Here is a 20590-nt window from a genome sequence, read left to right as displayed (position 1 = left end):
ATTCACAAAAATGGTGGTTTGAAATTTCTATTAGTATGAATGGCTTTTTTCCTTCTGTACTTTGAGTAAATCAGTATCATGATTAAACAGTTAATCGGGGACACCAGTCATTAGTTTTGTTCTTTTTCACCAGTGTGACAAATCTTGTCTTTCTCACAACTTGCAACACACATATAAACGCCGGCATTGGTAGACGTGGCTCTTGTGACAGTGATAGTCTTCTGGCGCCCCTCAGTGGTCTCTTTTGCATTCACAGCATCTATACAGATCCAGCTGATGTTAGAGGGAGGGTTGCCATCAGTACTGCAGCTTAGTGTAACATTTTCACACATTCTCAGGGTGTAAATAATTCCACTGGTTAACATTTAGTCACTTTGATCTCATAGGTTGACAGGTGAAAGAGAAAAGGACTGTCTGTGCAACCAGAGTTGTTTAAGCTCACAACACTTTAAGAATACATTAGTATTGGGTGGCAAGCTGATATTCAGAGTTCACTTAGTGGAAAATAAGGAGGAAATCTTACAAAGAACAACAGCAGTGTAAGGTGCTGAGGTTGCAGAAGGATGGACTGATAAGATCCGAAGCAGGTGCAGGAGGGATCTCTGGTCCTTTGGGTCCTAAGTGCAGCACAGCCTCACATCTGAACACTAATCCAGGGTAATCTCTCTTGGGAATGATGACCGGATTTCCATGAGGGTCATTAAAACATTTTTGTGTGCACAGTTTCATTGCCTCTTTACCACTTCACTGTGAGCTCCTTCACGGGAGCAACATTGGTGACATTGCATTTCAAATCATACTCTGTGCTCTCCATCATTGGACTATGATCCATTGCAGAAATTGACACAGTCTGAAGTTTTTGTAAATAAATTAAAGTAAAAATAAATTATGTCAATGACGACACATTTTTAGTAATTTTGTCTTGATGTCTTTCCATCACCGCAGATGATTATAAATTCAACAGTCAAGATGTGATTAAAATGTAACTTTAGTACAAGCTGTTTAACCTTGTGGTACCTGTTTAGAAATCACCACCATATTTATACATATTTCCCTGTTTTCAGATGCTCAAAAATAGTTGGACAAATCAATATCATTTTAAATATAAGAAATGTTATTTAATACCTGGATCCTATACAATCCTTTACACTATCGCAAGTCAAGACGTCATGGACATTAACAAATGTTATTTCTACCTTGGGTTTCTCTGCCAGGATGTTGAATAAGCTAATTCAGTTGCTGCTTGTTTGTGGCTCTCTGTGCATTCAGTTTTGTCTGTAAATTAAAGCATGCTCTGTTGGATTGTACCAAGGTAACTGGCTTGGCCAATGAAGAATATCTTATTTCTGAGTTGCTTTTGAAATCTGCTTTTGGTTAATGATCCATTTGCATTGTAAAGTGGTGTTGGATCAGGTTTGCATTCATCATTTTGTCTGAGTCTGAGCAGAGAGTATAGCCCTGTGCACTTCCACTTCCAATTCATCCTGCTACTTCTATCAGCAGTCATCTCATCAATAAATACCAGTGGTCCGATTCCACTGGCAGCCATACATGCCTCCACCATGTTAAACGACATGCTTCGCATCATGAGTTGTTTTTCTCCTTCTCTACAGATTTATCTTCGTCCGTGTCAGAAGTTCACCTTGTTTATATCTGTCCAAGCTCTTTTAGATGCTTTCTGCCAAATCCAGTATTTCAAGTTAAAATCTGTAAATTTTGTCATAATCTGTAAATCTGTAAATTCTTTACTGTCGTTTAATGGTCGGGCATTGCACAGAAACAAGCACTTCACCACTTGTCTGTGTATGGTTGTGTGTGTGGTAAATAAAATTTGAATTAGAATTTGACCCGGGTTCTTTTTTGTAACATTAGACACCAACTGGTGGTCCTTGAGTTAAAAAAAAAGCCATTTCTAAGTTGCTTTCAGTTTTCATATTATGACCGTTAATCTCATTCTTCCTCTTTTCTTCCTCTATTTAATATCATGCAAGCAAAGCAGATTATACTCTCACTAAAAGCTCTTTGCAAAAATCAATTTTCAGGCCAGTCAGATTATTCAGAAAGCAAAAAAAGCTTTTCCAAAGTTATCCCAGCAATTTGAAGGAAGGTCCTGTTGAATAGGATCCAAGCATAGGGATATGGGAATAAAGACCAAAAAGGACAAGATAAGTACTGCTGGAGTTATTGGACTTTTTACTTAATTCATACATACCAGTGACATCGCGTCACCCCCGTTAACGACCACCTCAGTGGCTTCAAGCGTAGGCTTAGCCTCTACAATGATGAAGGAAATCAGGTCAACGTAGCTTTCCTATCCACATCACTCTCAAAAATCATAATAAGCCTTAAAGAGGAAGCAATCTGATCTCCACACAGGATGCCAGCCAGGAGGCTGTGCTGTAACCCGACAGCCTCCACTGGTTAAAATCATCCTATTGTTTAATCAACACGTTCTCACTCCCAAACCGTAACATTTTACGCTAGGTGACAAATCGTCAACATATTACGTTTTCGGCTACCCACCACGTTCCTAAATGACGACCTCGGAAAAATGAGGAAATATGAGAACCGTATGGACTCAATCTACACATGTTATCTACACATCTCTTTTTCTTCAAATTGCTTAGAAACACGCTATTTAACATCATTAAAGTCCTGGTTAAGGTCAGTAAAAAGGTTATGGTTAGGGCTAGGGATAAGGTTAGGTCTAGGGCTGGAATACAGGGCTGGAACGTCTATTACCGCGGGAGTGTCATTGCACTGGATTTCGGCCATAACCCACCGCGTACCATAAGAACGCCGAAGGTCTCCTTTCGCGTTCCTCAGGAACGCCGCGGGACGTGACAAAACGTCGGCATGTTACGCCTCGGGAGTGAGCACGGGCTGGTTTAATCCATGTTCTTCAATGAATTATGTTATAAAAAAGTATTCTGTTGACTCTGGAAATCAGTGATTCCCTGGCAGAGAGTCCTGGACTAGCAGATGATCACCCTCTAATTCAAATCATTAATAATTCGCCTTTAAGTTCTGGCATATGACATAGGCTACTTTGTTTAAATGCAGTAATACCTGTTAGGGCTACACTTTGTGCTTTTAATATTTCACAATTAAAATGAACTGTGAGTCAAAAAACATATAAACAATAAAAAAAATTAATTCAAACATAAGACATAATATTGCTAAATGTTAATTGTTTTTACAGCAGTTTCATGCACTGTTTAGCAGACATATACATAACATTATTAACTCTGAAGCATAACCTTGTTATTATTTTAGATATTTTTGCTATTTGTTTTCTGGTATATGAAGTTGTTTAATTCAAGGAATTAATTTATGGAAAAATTAAATGTACATTTATACAATATTATTGATTGACTTGTAGGACAAATCATAAATTACATATGCAATTAAAATTTTACTTAATTTTTCATAATGCAGGGAAATATCCTAAACATTACTACTGACTGGTGTCAGAGGGACATCTGTGGCATTTGATACTGTGTCAAAAGAAGAATGCCAATTTTTTCTCTTTCTATAGTAAATAAAGACCAGGAGGGCGATGAGGCCAATGGCAAATACAGCAAGCAACACTCCAATGACTAGCAAAGGGACTTTATCTGTAAGATAAGCAAAATAAAAACAACATTAAAATAAGATCAGTTCTCGATGTCATATATTGTTCATTTTAAACATCAGTTATCACTTTTCTTTATACATTTCCATAACTGTTCTGCAAAAAGTAATCATACCTTTTATCACCAGTGAGACGAATCGTGTATTTCTCCCAGCTTCATTCTCAGCAACACAAATGTAAATGCCTGCATTGGCCGACGTGATTCCTGTGATACTGATAGTCTTCTGTTGTCCCTCAGTGGTCACGTTTGAATTCACAGCAGCTGTGTAGATCCATCTGATGTTTGAGGGTGGGTTACTGTCAGCACTACAGCTTAAAGTAACATTCTCACCCTGGAGCACCTCCTTGCTTTCATTTCCATTCTTGAACTCGGGGGCATCTGTGGAAGAAATACATGAGATTTAATAAGATAAAAATAGTATGCTTCAAACTTTACTTTCATCTAAAATTATTTATATTCAATATTGACAAATCATTTAAAAAGCTCGTGTGATTCTGTTGCAGAGCTCTGAGGTGGAAAAAAAACATGAAATACGTGGGTGGAAATCTTACAGAGAACAACAGCAGTGTAAGGCGGTGAGGATGTATTAGGGAGGAACTTTGGTCCTTTGGGTCCGAGGTGCAGCTCAGCCTCACATCTAAAAGTTAATCCATTGTAATCTCTCTGAGTGGAGATTTTCAGGGTAGAAGATGCGTTTACTGGGATCGCAGTAGATTCATTAAACGTCTCTGTGAGCACAGTTTCATTGCCTCTGTACCACGTCACTGTGAGATTCTGTACAGGAGCAACACTGATGACATCACATTTCAGATCATGCTCTCTGCCCTCCACCATCGGAACATGACCCATGTCAGACACTGACACAAAGTCTGGAGTTTCTGTAAATAAAACAATTTTTATTTTTTGGTATTGCTGATTTACAATGTACAAACCAAATTTAATCTCTAACATTATTACATCAGTACAGGAAACATGCATTTCTAAAAGTGTTAGTACTTTTGTTTGCAGGTGCCAGAGTCACATTTTGATTTCCACATAAGGAACATTTGAATTGGATCAATTAGAAGCTGATGGATATTATCATGTCTAAGCATGTCTTTAACCATTGCTTTCTTACATATACATTTTCCAGTTCATGCAGGTCATAATACAGTAACACAATCTGTGCACATGTACTTACTGTAAACAGTGATGACTGGACTCACGGTACACTGGGATCCATCAACCAAAGTAGCATAGCAGGAAGGACTTGGAGTCCACTCTTCTAGTTTTTCAACCCTCCAAGTGACAACAGGAGGGCGTTCAAATCCTGTACCTCCAAATGGAGCCTCCCAGCCCATTCCTTCAACATCTGTGGCTGATGTGCTGCAGTTGATTAAAATTGGATCTCCAAATTTCACAACAATTTCAGAAGGTGTCAGTGTTAAAGGGCAACCTGCCATTAACAAGCACACATATTAACATTTAAAACTGATTTTGGATATAAAAAGACCTAAGTCCCTAAAAAAGGACAGTAGTTGTAAGGTAAACAGGGATGTGTACCTCTTGGTTCAACATGAACATGGAATGTCTTAGTTATGTTTCCTAGAAAATAGGTAGCTGTGCAGGTGCAGGTTGTGTTGCGTTTTACTAGGGTGATATTGAGACTGTTTGTGTTCTCCAACATATTTTCCCCATCACAAGTCCAGCTATAGACCGGAAGAGGGTTTCCCACAACTTCACAGGTCAACATAATATTAGTGCCTTCACTTGAAGACATGACATGAGTTCTGTTTTTTGTCTTTGGTTCAAGAGCATCTGAAAAAAAGAAGAAAACAGAAGATTGTTATTTACACAGTATATATATATATATATATATATATATATATATATATATATATATATATATAAAACCAGCTGAGCTTCACATCTGAACTCAACAACATTTTTCTCTCTGGTTATGTTGACTCTCAGGATAGAGGACTTATTTGTTGTGTTGTGTTATTGAAGGGCTGTGTGATGATCCTTTCATTGTTTTCGCGTCAGTTGCAGGTAAGTAACGCTACTGTAGCTCCTATTGGTCATAAAGTTTCCAGCGAGCAAAGTTTCAACCGACAGACCCATGAATTGTTGACCACCACACTCACTTTATTGATTGAGATCAGAAGTTTGTTCCGCAATAACACATACCTGTAGTTCTTCCATCAATAATAATTTGAATGTTTTTGTCTTTTGTTCAAATCTCAGTATTTACAAATCATTATTTTTATTTTTGCTTTTTCCAGTTACCTTTACTTGTAATTCGTGGAGGCCATTTAAATTAAATTTCCAACAATAAACTAAGCGTGAAGTTAAAAGGGAAAGTTAAAAGTTTTGTCTCTAACCGTTATTAAATGAATTAATACACAGTATGTCAGATCCACAGAGATGTCTTCAGCACTCACCACACAGTGAAAAAATGAGCATGAGGAAGCCCAGCATCGTGACAGACAGCATGCAGGATGATAGAGGTGGATGGAGGACATGAGGTGTCATTCAGGAACATCCAGAGAAAGTTCAGTTTCAGGATTTGCATTAGATGTTGTGAGGCACAGGAGTCAAAATTATCATTGGAGGTCCTCAGCTGATAATCATTAAAATGGCAGTTACTGAAGCTCAAAAATATATTTCACAAAATGAAAATCATTTGACTGTATCAGTTTCCAGTTAGAACTGTGACAAGTATGCAGTGACCTCTTTCATCAATACCAGGTTCGTTGTCTTTTTTAAAATAACTGCAGATATTAATGTTATATCATTTGGTTTTAAAAAATGATGTGGTTTATGGACTCGATTGACCAAGAGGAGGAAATAGCTGTAAAGCTAAGATCCAGATAAAAACTAACTATTGAACTACCGAATGTTTAATAAAAGACTGCAAAAGCATGGGGCTGTGTCTATGAATGCACAGATTTGCAATCATAGAAACAGTTGTATATATCCAACTACAATGAAACTGTAGTTGGATATATACAGGTCAAGTTTGACCTAGATCAGCCTCAGTGTACAAAAATTTGCGGCACCTGTAAAACAAGATCAAATTTAAAGCTTTCAGAAAAATGTGAGGCTTTCGTGTACAATTTGGGTCAGTTTAGGACATTTTGGGGAGTTTTATACTGCCAAATGTCAAAATGGGCCAAATTTCATTTGCTCTACCCATGATCTAATGCAATGGTGTTGGACATTGCAAGATTAACAGTAACTCCAAAATGGGATGTTCGGGAATTATGGGAAGAGCGTCTTGAGTTTTCCTGCTTTCTGACTCTCAGTATTAAAACTATTTATAAAATTAAGTTAATGTTCTATTCAGCATGATAGGAAGCCACTGGCTGAGCTAAAAACACTTATTGTATTAAACAGAATGGAGGGATAAAGCACTTCTAAGTTTACTTACATATTGTGAAAATTACACACTTTCTTTCACAGCTTGCACTGCTTTAAAAAAAAAGTGCATTTTTGATATACAGACAATAACACACAAGCCAAGCAGCTGACAAACTCACCCAGTGATCTATGCCCAAATCAAATATTCAGCTTGTTGGTTAAACTGTCAGATTATTCCAAATACTTTTCCAAAGTTATCCGAAAAGGTCAACGGACAGCCATGGTGAGTATTATCCCATCACAAATGTAAATACTTCTCTGCTCCACCTTTTCTTTTTGTGCATATATACTGAATCAGAATGCTCAAACTTTTAATCTGGGTCTGGTTAATTAACATAAGGAAGGAAATATGGGATAAAAATAGGTTTCCTATCCACGCCACTCCCAGATCCTTATAAATCTTAAAGGGACATCACCCTAAACCACACAGAGACTAGCTAGGAGACTGCGCTTCATCCTGAATCCCTTAACTGGTTAAAGTGATACATTTATGCAAGAAGTGCATGTTCCACAGCCGACACACTCAGGGAATTCTGTGCTTCCCTAATTGACCATCTCACACTTCCCCACATGAATCCTGCCATGGAGCTTAAACTCCAACATTAAATAACTCTCTGACTGATGCTGGCAGACACTTACTGTGTGATTAAAACGATTAACCACTCAAAATTATTTTTTTACACCTTCAAATAATCTACTTTATTTAACTTGTTTAGGTTGCAGTAATGCCATCCAACATACACATCCAACGTTTCAAGACTGAAAATCAGCTTTAAGGAAAAACAAGTAAACCATAAATGAAATGCAAGACAAATAGTTAGGTTACAAATGCCATTAAGCTGCAGTTCAGATGCAGCAAGTGTCCTAAGCATTTGCACTGATTGATGTCAAAGGGATCTCGTAACCAACTGGCCCTTTGTCAGGAGAAACAGTGTAATGACCATGTTTTTTTCTACCATTTGTAAAAAGGCACCTCAAGGAAGATTAAGCCAATGACCAACAGAGCAAGCAAGGCCCACATGACTGGAAAAAGTCTAGCAGTAGTCTTATATTTAAACAAAAAAAAGTAAATAAAGAAATATATATCATCTTAACATAAAATATATAAAACATGCATTCATTTACCAATGTTTTAGTATTAAAATAGGTATAGCTGATGTGCTGCAGCTGAAACTGGATCTCCAAATCTCACAACAATTTCAGAAGGTACTAATTTTAGAGAGCAACCTTGTCATTCACAAGCAAATATATTCAGTCAAATCATCTAAATAACCCACAAGCACATAGATGTAAGGTAAACAGGGAAGTGTACCTCTTGGTTCAACATGAACGTGGATTGTCTTGGTTATGTTTCTCAGACAATTGGCAGTCTAGCAATTTACTCACATGCTATTGAGACTATTCGTGTTCTTTAATCTATGCTAACAATTTTAATTAAATATCTCTCTTTCTGTATAGACAGCCAGGATGTTTACTCGCAGTCTGCTGAAACTCTGTGTGTTTAAGAAAAAACGTGACATTTTGGTCTGTATGGTCCAAAGTCCAGCTGAGCTTCACATATCACATCACATCTCAACTAAATTTTTCTCTTCTGAGGTTGACTCAATAGAGGACTCATTTACTGGTGTTTTTATTGTGTCATTGAAAGATTCTGTCTGCATTTTTTTTACATTGTTTTTGTACCAGCTAACAGTCAGGTATTTGTCGGAGCAACATTAATGATGTCACACTGCAGCCAATTCTGTGTTTCTTCTCCCATCACATTCACATGCTGTACAGAATCATCAGCTTCTGGATTCTCTGGCAAACCACATTAGATGAAAAAGTTAGTTACTTATTTTAATAATTATTAACTTTCTCTTTGCACTGTGTATATTTAAAATGAAACTTACTAAATACAATAACTTGAAAGTCCTTGCTGACTTCGTCACTTTATTTTGCACTTGGCCTTCTCATTCCAGTCTGACAGTGGCACTGAGTGGGAGCTAAACATTCCTTCATCTTCGATCTGAAAGATTTCATTTCCAACTGTCTAGTACATCCACTCATGTTCATCCAATGTGATGGTGCAGTTTACAGTGAGAGGTTTTCCTTCATATTCTGCTATAATCTCAGGTGGATCCAGAATAAAAAGATTGTCCTTTGTTATGCATGTGCTGTAAGCGTCTGTAAACCGCCAAGACCGATATTTTTATTTGGATACAAAAAGTAAGCTTTGCTCCCCTCTTATGATTTACACCAGTAATGCATGTTTCTGATGTTTGGATTGTAGCCCTTGTTCTCTGGTTTCAAGCAATAAACGTATAATGGATGTATCTGTGATTTGACACTCTATTGTTTCACTGTAAATAAATTAAAGAAATAACATGAATTGAAGAAAGCTACTATTGAAGCTAGAGATTCAGTTCAATTCAATTCAATTTTATTTTATTTATACATGCTAACAACAGTACCCTCAAGGGACTTTCTATTGTAAGGTAGACCCTACAATAATACATAAAGACAAAAAAAAACAAACATCTATCATATGACCCCCTATGAGCAAGCACTTTAGCAACAGAGTGAAGGAAAAACTCCCTTTTAACATGGGGGGGAGCAGCCCAAGCAGAGAAGCCCAGACCTCCTTCTCCTCGGCCACCTCCTCCAGCTTGTCCAGTGGAACACCAAGGCGTTCCCAGGCCACCCAAGAGATATAATCTCTCCAGCGTGTCCTGGGTCTGCCCCAGGGCCTCCCAGTGGGACATACCTGGAATACCTCACCCACGAGGCACCCATGAGGCATCTTTCTCAGATCCCCAAACCACCTCAACTGGCTCACTCAGCTCTCTTTTCACCACAACAGACCGGTACAGCATCCGCATCACTGCAGCCAAAGCACCAATTCGTCTGTCGATCTCCCGCTCCCTTCTCCCATCACTCGTGAACAAGACCCCGAGATACTTAAACTCTAATATTTAACGACTAAAAAGAAGCTGCCTTGTGAGGAAAGTGAAAAAGAAATAAAAAATAATACATTAAAACAGATTTTAATCCAAATAGAGGACACAACATGGGTTACTGTTAACAGTTTCCTGCTTCATAGCACTGGATAACACAGTATTTTTGCATCACAAGTGTAACCTTTTTATTGTTTTGCACATTTATACTGTTTTCAGGTCTATGAAGTTTAGAAATGGATCATAATCCATTTATGTGTAAATATGCTTTTCTAGCTTTTAATGAATCAGTGACTCATATATAAGTATGTAACTTGAAATTCAATAATGAAATTAGTCTGTAAAATACTAACAAATCTAAATTGTATTAATGAGTTTGAGACGCAGAACAGAATGCAGCAAAGATCCTAAGCATTGCCATTGGCTTGTGCAAAAGTCAACTGGCTATATTAGACATTTGGCACACAGGAACAAAACTGTATTGTCCACGTTTTTTCTGCCGGTTGTGAAAATAGACCACAAGGAGGGTAAGACCGATGATCAATAGAGTGAGCAAAGCCCAAATGGCTGGAAAGAGGACTTTACTGGTATTGCCTGTAAGACCAACAAAATAAAACAACATGTGACTTCTACTTAATACATCATGCCATGCATTGTTGAAATTAAACATCAGTAATTTTTTACTTCCTACATTTCCATAACTGTTCTGCACTGAGTCAGTAATCATACCTTTTATCATCAGTGTGATGAATCTTTTATTTCTCCCAACTTTATTCTCTGCAACACAGACGTAATAACCAGCATTGGTAGACGTGGCTCTAGTGATAGTGATTATCTTCTGGCGCCCCTCAGTGGTCACGTTTGAATTCATAGCAGCTGTGTAGATCCAGGTGATGTTTGAAGGTGGGTTACTGTCAGCACTACAGCTTAAAGTAACATCCTCACCCTGCAGCACCTGCTTGCTTTCATTTCCATTCTTGAACTCAGGAGCATCTGGAAAAAATACAAAATTTTGAAACAGAAGTAATGTCCTTCAAAAAATATTATTATCTCAAAAACTATATATTTTCACTGTGGAGAAAAGACATAAAAAGACAATATAATTCTGAGAATTTAAAACTTACACAAAATGTCAAGATACAGTGTGTGTTCAGCTGTTCCATGTGTGTTGTGTGCATTAAGCGAGTATTTTCCACTATCGTTCTTTTTCCAACGCTGTGGGGAAACCATCTGTTTGCCATCTTTAAACCAGGTGAGGGTGGGTGTAGGTAATCCTGCTGGTTCACAGATACTCTGAGGTTTATCATTCACTGTGATCTCATAGTGCTCTTTGCAGGTGAAAGAAGGACTGTCTGTAAAAATGGTATCAGATTCATTTAAATAAATAAGTAAATAACTGAAAACTTATATTGTCAATACTTTAGTGTGTTTTATCATTATTCAGCTAAAATATAAAATGATCCAGGTCTGATGCACTCACATTCCACTGTGATATAAACTGAGGTGTTGCTTCTGCCACGACTGTTTTCAACAACAGCCGTGTACTTTCCTGAGTCAGTCCTGGTCAGTGACCTCGATGGATTGATGAGTTTCTCCTCATAGAACCACTGAACAGTGGGAAAAGGGTTCCCATCAGGCTGACAGGATAATATGTCTATGCTGAAGGCAGCATTTTCAATAACAGTGACGTTGTCTGGACAAGATTCCATGAATGGTTTATCTGGGAATTAAAATCAAAATAGATACATTTATATTTCATAGATCACAGAGCTGTGTCTTAGATTTAAAAATATGAAGTAAGTAGTTGGGAATCTTACAAAGAACAACAGCAGTGTAAGGAGGTGAGGCTACATTAGGGGGGAACTTTGGTCCTTTAGGTCCGAGGTGCAGCTCAGCCTCACATCTAAAAGTTAATCCATTGTAATCTCTCTGAGTGGAGATTCTCAGGGTAGAAGATGCGTTTACTGGAGTCATAGTGGAGTCATTAAATGTCTCTGTTAGCACAGTTTCATTGCCTCTGTACCACGTCACTGTGAGATTCTGTACAGGAGCAACACTGATGACATCACATTTCAGATCATATTCTCTGCCCTCCACCATCGGACTAGGACCCATGTCAGACACTGACACAGAGTCTGGAGTTTCTGTAAACAAATCAAAGCGGGGAAAAAAACAATCAAATATAAGCATACAGAAAATATGCATTATTTCACAAATGGTGTTGCTGGTTGCAGATAGATTTTCATTTTGACTAAAACGTACTAACAATTGAATCAGAGTAATTAGAGGATAATAGACACCTGCTGAGCATTATAAGTGAAATCACTGTTTTATTATAACACAAATATCAGTTCATGTAGTTTATAACACAATAAAATAGACTGTGCACATGTACTTACTATAAACAGTGATGAGTGGACTCACAGTACACTGGGATCCATCATTTAGAGTAACATAACAAAAAGGATTTGGAGTCCACTCTTCCACTTTGTCAACCCTCCAAGTGACAACAGGAGGAGGCTCAAATCCTGTACCTCCAAATGGAGCCTCCCAGCCCATTCCTTCAACATTTGTGGCTGATGTGCTGCAGTTGATTGAAACTGGATCTCCAAATCTCACAACCATTTCAGAAGGTGTCAGTGTTAAAGGGCAACCTGCTATTCACATAGAAACATTTTCAGTTACAGTATGTGACTGTGTCTAGCCTGTTTCAGTTTAAGCGTTGTTTTCATTAAATTGCATGATCAAAAGAATGTTTTGTCTCGCTCCCATTTCTTTTTGTTGCATGTTGAAGCTGTGGTTGGAGCCTTGTTAAGATCCAACCATGCAAAATATGATTTTTTTTCAAGTGGTCTTAAAATTACATGAAACAAAACAAAAAACTAAATCGAAAAACAAGTTCAAACTACAGAACTCACTAAGTGCCCAAGACACTAGGGGAAGAAGATCAGGAAACAGAATAACACCTGGGAACTGAACTGAAAATCTTACTCTGACGAAGAACAAAGGGAGACTGAGATAATATAGACACGAGAGAGTGATTAGGCGAAGCAGAGACAAATAGGAAACACTCAGGAACTCAGGAATAGCGTGGCAAGTAAACTCATCACAACTCACAAGAGACAAGAGAGTATCACAATAAAACAGGAATGGAACAAACACAAAGACCCAGACTGATACAAACCTGATTCAGAAAAAGAGCAAACAAACACAGAGACAAAATGCAGATTAATCACAGAGACAAGACAAACAGCTTGTGGACAAGAGAGGAAACTTGCACTAATACAAAAGAGCTAAGAGCTAAGCTAATTCAGAAGCATTAAGGAAATGACATTAAATTAGAGACACTAAATACCATAGAACTCGAAATCGAAATTTTAATCATATACGTAATAATTTAAATATGAATGTTGCAAAAACTTATTTTTACTCAATGATCATCTCTCATATGGACTATTGTTTGACGTCCTGGTCACTTGCTTGTCCAACAACACTTAAAACTATTGAAAACATTTATAAAAGAAGTTTAAAACTACTTGACAAAAAACCGACTTCCCACCACCACTGTCATGTGTTAAAAAAACATAAATTACTGAACTTCAATAACTTAGTGAAACTTAAAAGAGTGTGTTTAATATATAAAGTCTTACACTCCCTTGCTCCACCACCACTAAAGCAGTTTATTAGGCATAAAGAAAGCTCAGACAGGACCACTCGAGCTACAATCCGAGGAGACTTGTTTATACCCCACAGACGGACAGCATTTGGGCAGAACGTCCTATCTGTTAAGGGTGGCCATCTGTGGAACAGTCTTCCTCAACCCATTAGAGAATGCTCGACATTCAATTTGTTTAAAGCAAAGGTTAAAAACTGGTTATGGACAAATCAAGTGTGTGATCATGTATGAGTTGTATAGTTTTAATGTTTTATTTGGGAACAGAATGGTGTGTATGTGTAAGTTTGGTGATGGAGTTTTTATTATGAATGAATGATGATTTTTTATGAATTATTGTCTATTTTTTTATGTTTAAGGACAACAGATGGAAATTAGCCTTTGGCTATAATCTGGCATGTTTACATTCATGTAATTTTTTTTTTACATTTATGTTCATTAACATGCACTGTCCTAAATAAATAAATAAACTAAAACATAAATTATTAATTATTTACCCAAATGTAAATCAAAAACCACCAAAAATCAAAACACATAACCCAAGATCCTAGCAACAAGGTTTTGTAAATGGTGCTAGATTCTGATGACGTTTAAACCACAAATAACACTTTTAACTTGAAAATGTTAAATGTTAAAAATTCAGATGTTATATCAGTGACAAGTTTCATCTTTTTTATTTTAATTTGAATCTCATTAAAAGGGAAGCATTTACAAAGCACCATTATTTTCAGTTTGTAGTTACCCTCGCTGCTGACATGTGGAGATTGTGGCCAATGAAACTAAATGCAAGCCATAAACTGAAAGTGAAGTTAAAAAAAGAAAGTAAAACGTTTTGTTCTTAACTGCCAAATGAAATACTATCCAACATGTCATATCACCACGCTGTTTTATTGTGAACGTTTTGCGTCCCTTGTTCAGTCTGTTTAGTTTTGCTTGCCATTTCGAATTTGTCTCAGCTGTGTTTCCAACATGTTTTCTGTTCCCTCATCATTGTATTGTGTATTTAAGCCCTCTGTTTCCCTCTGTCCAGTGTTGCATTTTCCCTCATGGTTGTGTGTTTTTCCATGTGCTTCCCTGTGTGTTTAATTCTCATAATTTCCCAGTGTAGTTCTGTATTATTTTTTATTCAGCTAAAAAAAAAGCTGTGTTTTGAGTTAATGTCCAGCCTGTGAGTCTGCATTTTTGTCCTTTCCCGCCAGCATTACACAGCCAGTTTATGACACATAGAGCTCTTAAGCACTCACCACACACTGAAAAGATGAGCATGAGGAAGCCCAGCATCCAGACAAGCAGCATGTTTAGTCAGCATACAGGATGAAGCAGATGGATGGAGGAGGTGAAGCCTGTTTCAGGATTGTCCAGCAGAAGTTCAGTTTCAGGATTTGCATTAGATATCCTGCAGTACAGGATTCAAAGTTATCTTTACAGCTCGTCTTAATTGATTATCCTACAATCACATTTTTACAACATTTATCATTGTCTAAAAACTTAAAAATCTGGCTGAATAAATTTCCAATTACAACTATGACAAGTACAGTCATCCATGTCATCAATAGTGGGCAAATATTTGTCCAACTTATCTTTTTAAATAATAGTAGATATAATACAATATGTTTTTTTAGTTTTTTTTTTTTAATTAGGTCGTTTACATCTATATGTAAGACACATGGAAGAGAAAATAATTGTAAAGCTCAAGATTCAGACAAAATCTAAACATTGAAAAATGTGTCCAGGATTAACTTTAAAAAGCTTCCCTTTCCACAAAAGCAACATGTTAGTAATGTGAAAAACACTCTTTGTTTCAACTACTAAATGTTAAAGAAAAAACTGGAAAAACACAGGGCACTAACTGTGAACGCAAAGTTCTGCAAACACAAGAGAGTTTCTACGCATTTACTCCTTGCTAGAGGACCTCTGGTGTTAACACAGATTCTATAAAAGATTGATGCAGCCACCAAGCCTGTCATGAAGTCTTGATAACACTTTGCACACACTCCTGTGTTGCTTTTGTTGATATGGATGAATCACATGCTCCACATGAGAGACGTGCAGCTACTTTGACTGAGCTAATGCTTGAAGTTGATTGTGGTGGTGGATACTATGTACACTCTGTTAGGACAAGGGGTGAGAGAATTTGTTACTTACGCTTACAATACATGTAATAATGAATTAATGCCAATATAACTTTAAATGTGCATTTTTTTGCTTTCTGCCTGCTGCCAAGTCAGTACTTATGGTCCTACCAGTGGAAACTAACCACTGGTAACACAAATGACCTACTTTTGGAGGAGGAAAGAAAATGTACAGCACACACACCAGGTTAGTTATAGTTGACTGAAACTTCATCTGCTGCCCCTCACATATTTCTATGACAGCAGATGGTGACTTTGAGCAACAGTGCTGCAAGGGCAAATTTAGAAACAATGTTTTAATTTAAGTATAGCTAATACCCACACATGCTCTTTTTGTATGAGGAGTGACATGTTGAGATGCTGCAAAACTATGACACACAAAGATCCCCCAGTTTGAACATTGCTGGATTTTTATGTGAAACATGATAGGAAATTTTAGGATTCTGATTTTCTCTGTTTTAAGTTGATTTGGCTGACTGGAAGTCTCCACACCATCATGTTTTTATCTTATAGATATATTCGTCTGTGCAAGTTATCTTTTGCATGGAATGTTCTGACTGTAATCTGTGACCATGATGGGTAGATAATGTGTTTCTATGATCCTATGCTTGTTGTCATTCTTTGTCAAAAGCCATGCAGACTGCTGTTATACTCTGTACTGTTGTTTGACCACTTTGCAAAAACAAATTAAAACCTCACAAAGACAAGCTGTTTGTGTAGATCAGTTTCTTTCAGATTTCCATAACACCACTGAACTTGACACCCTTGGACCTTTGGCTGTGCATAGCTCTGTCCATAAAAATTACAAATAGAATGGTTGATAAATGTCCGCCCTGGCAGAGTTAATTCATCTGTTTGGAATTATAGTTGTAAAATTTAAACAAGATCTATATTATTAAAAGAATGAACAGAAAAGACTGTTTTTGGAGGTTTTTTGGGCATTAACTGTGAACAGTTTTTGTCTTGGATAACTTTTGCAAAGTAGACAAAAAATTCATTTGACTTTTTACTCAAGTTAGAACTTTACTGAACTACCTTAATGGTGCCAGAGTTTGCCATGATCGTGTAATATTAAGAGTTTTTGAAATTTAGCAGTTGTGTTTTTTGTCTGGGTTCTGATTTCTATTCTTTTTTCAGGTTTTCTGGTTCCTACTGTTGTTTACTGTGTAAGTTTCATTCTTTTTCATTGGTATTCTGTTCCTCTTCTGTTCTATATTCTGTTAGTACTAGTTATTTGTTCTCCCAGTCTTCACTCTGTGTGGTAAATGTTATTTGATTTTAGCTTGATATTCAGTAATGTACAAAATACTAAGAAACTAAAACTTTAAACTAAATGTTAAAGAGTACAGAGCATAATGTCTGCATTCAAAATATATTAAAGTAAAAGCATAAAGTAGCAATACAATACGTAAATGTTAGGCGATGTATTCATCTACATTCGGAATGGTCCTGTCCCAGCTGTCCTCCAATGGTGTCGGGCATTAAACAGTACTAACAAAACTATATTAGGCTACTACTTTAAGGCACTTCTAAGTTGGTTTCACTTTTCATATCGTGACCATTAGCTTCTCACTTCTTTCCTCACCTTGCAGAAAATGTATGTTAATGACACTAACATTATCATACATACAAACGAGGCAGATGATAGACTCACCCAAAGCCCTGTGCCCAAATCAACGGTCACTTACTTGGCCAAACTTTCAGATTATTTCTCTCACACAGGGAAGAAAAAAAAACCTCTCCAAAGTTATCCCAACAGCTTGGAGGACGTCCCAAGGGAGTATAATCTCAGCATGATGTAAACGTGCTCCGGCGTTTCTTTCTTCAGTTCAAACACGAAATCAACACGATGATCCGACATTTAACACTGGCTGCCAGTCAGGCATTTCTTGTTCTTCCAAAAAAATTTTACATTGTGACAAAAACAGGAACAAACTAGTTTTCGCATCCGCATCAAGCGAAAATACTACTAGTCTGTGTCGCATCTTGATAGCCTGCACTGGTCAAAGTTATACTTCTGCATTGATAGTGTACTTCTTTAATCTGGTGTATAAAAAATATTCCTCGAGATACAAGCTCCGGGAATTCTGAGTCTGTGCTTCGCTTGGGTTTTATATTGCATGGGCTGTGATTTTAATCTGTGGCTGTATTCTTTCTCGATGCATGTTTTTGTTGTAAAAGTCGTGTTTTGCTTACAGCTGAGCGAGTTCATGTCCTTGAAGGACACTGTCGTCAGCCAATCAGGACAGGGAGCCACCAGGAAGGGACCAATGAAGTGGTCTGGTGGGAGGGACAGAGACACGGTGCAGAGAGACCTTGCTGTGGGGCAGGAGGAGAGGTGGGGAGGTTCTCGCCTTGTGAGGTGAACGACTGGAACTGCTAGAGACGGAGAAATACAGAAGTGCAAAACGAGCGGAACTACGAGAGAATCGGTTGCGGATAGAGTTAAGATCTGTGCTCAACTATTAATGTTCTTATAAGGAAGTTAAATCCAAATTTGGTAATTCGGAGCAAATGACTGCCGGTTGTTCATCCTGTGCACAGGGGATCAGCGTCCAGCACGCTATAGATTGAAAAACACAGGTTAGTGCATTCCAAGTCGGGAGGGATCTGATCCTCCAAATTTCTTGTGGACCTGATCAGTGGATTTTGATTGCACTTTAAGCTTTGTGTTAGGGAGCCTTTGAGTATAAAGACTTTTTGTTCAGTTAATTGCCTGAGACCCATAGCTTTGGGTTTTGCGTTTTCTTGTGATTTTTAATGCTTAATAAAGTTTTTCAAATGTTTTATTGTTGCAAATAAATTATTTTTAGATTTACTAATGAGAGTCTTTGTTATTCAAGGTCCCTCTTTCGTGATAATCAAAACCCAAGGCTAGGACTGAAGCAAACATTATGCTCCTTTAGCATAATGGATATCAACTAAAACATAGTTCTTTATCCTTCACTGTCTGAGAAACCGCTGAACTACTGGCATGTATTGGTCATTGTAAAATAGTCTGTTTGGTCACAATTCACCTGTAATGACTTGTTAAAGGGCTTTAAAAGGAAAAAGAAAACACATATCCTCATCTTATTTATGTAAGTATTTATTTTGAATTAACTGAAAATAAAACCTAAAGGAAATCATCACTTTACACACTGACTAATACTGGGGGACACCCACCTTTTTAAATCAAATCTTTAAGGATTCATAATTAAGTTCTGATGCATGAAAATAGGATATTTTGTTTAAAGCCGTGACATGATATGGCCGAACAATGTACACACCTCATAATTCAAGACTAAAAAGAAGCTGCCTTGTGAGGAGAAAGAAAAAGACAGCAAAATATAAAAATAAGATTTTATTCCAAATTGAGTACACAACAAGTGTTTCTGAATAAACATTTTAATATACAGGTTTGGTTAATAGTCTTTAAAATGGCTTGTATGTAACAAAGCAGAAATAATAAGACTGTTGTGAACCTGTTAAAGTAAAATATAACTCTGTAAAATGAGAAGTACTGTTCTTAAAGTGAGATTGTCACTTCTATATCGTCATAGGCCAACAGACCTTTTGCTAGCAGGCAAAGTGTGCTTCAATTGCATTAGCTATGCTAAAGAAACACAAATTGTATTTGTGACAATAAATTAATTGGACTTTAAATTTTAATGTGTTTTTGAGATAAGAGGGGATGCAAAAAGTAATGTAGGCCTACAAATGTTTTAATCAATAGGCTTTGTATTGAGGTTTATTTACTAGTTGGTTGCTTTGAGCTTATAATATATTGTATTTGGTGATGCAAGAGATATATTTGGGTAACCTGAACAAATACTGGTTTACCATGGTTAATGTGAACAAATGTTGAGATATTGTTACAATGGTCACATATTCTTCAAGTACAACTAAAGAAGAACATTCATGGACATGAGTCACTCTATTGTGCTTCAGTTCTCATGTAATGATAATAGGGTTATTCATGCACTTCTTGGCAATGTATTAACATCTGTCGTTCCATACCTTTCAAAGAGATGCTGGTCATCATAGAAAGAGATTGAGTTTGTCTCTCTTTGTTTAAGGAAGTAGAATAAATCCTGCGATTAAAGCTATAAACAAGCTCATGATCCATTCTTCTGTATTTTAATAAACAGTTGCAGGATATTGGATCACCTCCCTACCTGAAACCCACCAGGCCAGGGGGCAACATTTGATATGCAGAACAGAATTCGTTAAAAATCCTAAGCTTTTCCATTGGCTTGTACAGTAATCAAAGGGATATTTGAGACATTTGACACTTTGACAGGAAAAAAACTGTAATGTCCACGTTTTTTTTGGCAAATGCGACAACAGACCACAAGAAGAATCAGAATGATGATCAACAGAATGAGCGACACCCAAATGATTGGAAATGGGATTTGACTGCTTTTACCTGTAAGAGAAACAAAATTCAAAACATAAGATTAATTTAATTTCTCAATTCTATGCGTTGTTGAAATTGAACATCAGTAATCTTTCACTTTCTACATTCCCATAGCTCTTCTGCACTGAGTCAATAATCATACCTGTTATCATCAGTGTGACGAATCTTTTATTTCTCCCAACTGTATTCTCTGCAACACAAATGTAAAAACCAGCATTGGTAGATGTAGCCCTTGTGATACTGATAGTCTTCTGGCGCCCCTCAGTGGTCACGTTTGAATTCATAGCAGCTGTGTAGATCCAGGTGATGTTTGAAGGTGGGTTACTGTCAGCACTACAGCTTAAAGTAACATTCTCACCCTGCAGCACCTCCTTGCTTTCATTTCCTTCCTTGAACTCAGGAGCATCTGTGGA

The 20590-nt window shown here is 37.2% G+C and overlaps 1 protein-coding gene across 1 annotated transcript in view; it reads right to left on the bottom strand.

Moving 5' to 3' along the window:
• Positions 1 to 2615: 2615 nt before the first annotated feature.
• LOC146519864 (hemicentin-1) overlaps positions 2616 to 20590 on the bottom strand; it is a 40013-nt gene continuing 22038 nt past the window's right edge. Inside the window, exons 20-34 of the mRNA XM_085157562.1 lie at positions 20320 to 20583; positions 20002 to 20186; positions 18094 to 18157; positions 12373 to 12636; positions 11791 to 12117; positions 11454 to 11693; positions 11098 to 11325; positions 10703 to 10966; positions 10415 to 10567; positions 6059 to 6151; positions 5178 to 5432; positions 4816 to 5070; positions 4187 to 4513; positions 3750 to 4013; positions 2616 to 3617 (exon numbers count right to left, since the gene is read on the bottom strand). Coding sequence (XP_085013688.1) covers positions 3448 to 3617; positions 3750 to 4013; positions 4187 to 4513; positions 4816 to 5070; positions 5178 to 5432; positions 6059 to 6151; positions 10415 to 10567; positions 10703 to 10966; positions 11098 to 11325; positions 11454 to 11693; positions 11791 to 12117; positions 12373 to 12636; positions 18094 to 18157; positions 20002 to 20186; positions 20320 to 20583 — 3353 coding nt within the window. The 3' untranslated portion in view covers positions 2616 to 3447. The remainder of the gene's footprint in view (positions 3618 to 3749; positions 4014 to 4186; positions 4514 to 4815; positions 5071 to 5177; positions 5433 to 6058; positions 6152 to 10414; positions 10568 to 10702; positions 10967 to 11097; positions 11326 to 11453; positions 11694 to 11790; positions 12118 to 12372; positions 12637 to 18093; positions 18158 to 20001; positions 20187 to 20319; positions 20584 to 20590) is intronic.

This window comes from Neolamprologus multifasciatus, chromosome 4 (assembly GCF_963576455.1).
Source record: "Neolamprologus multifasciatus chromosome 4, fNeoMul1.2, whole genome shotgun sequence".
Classification (NCBI taxonomy): Eukaryota; Metazoa; Chordata; class Actinopteri; order Cichliformes; family Cichlidae; genus Neolamprologus; species Neolamprologus multifasciatus.
Note: the sequence above shows the minus strand (reverse complement) of the source record. Positions and strands in the feature narration are given on the sequence as shown.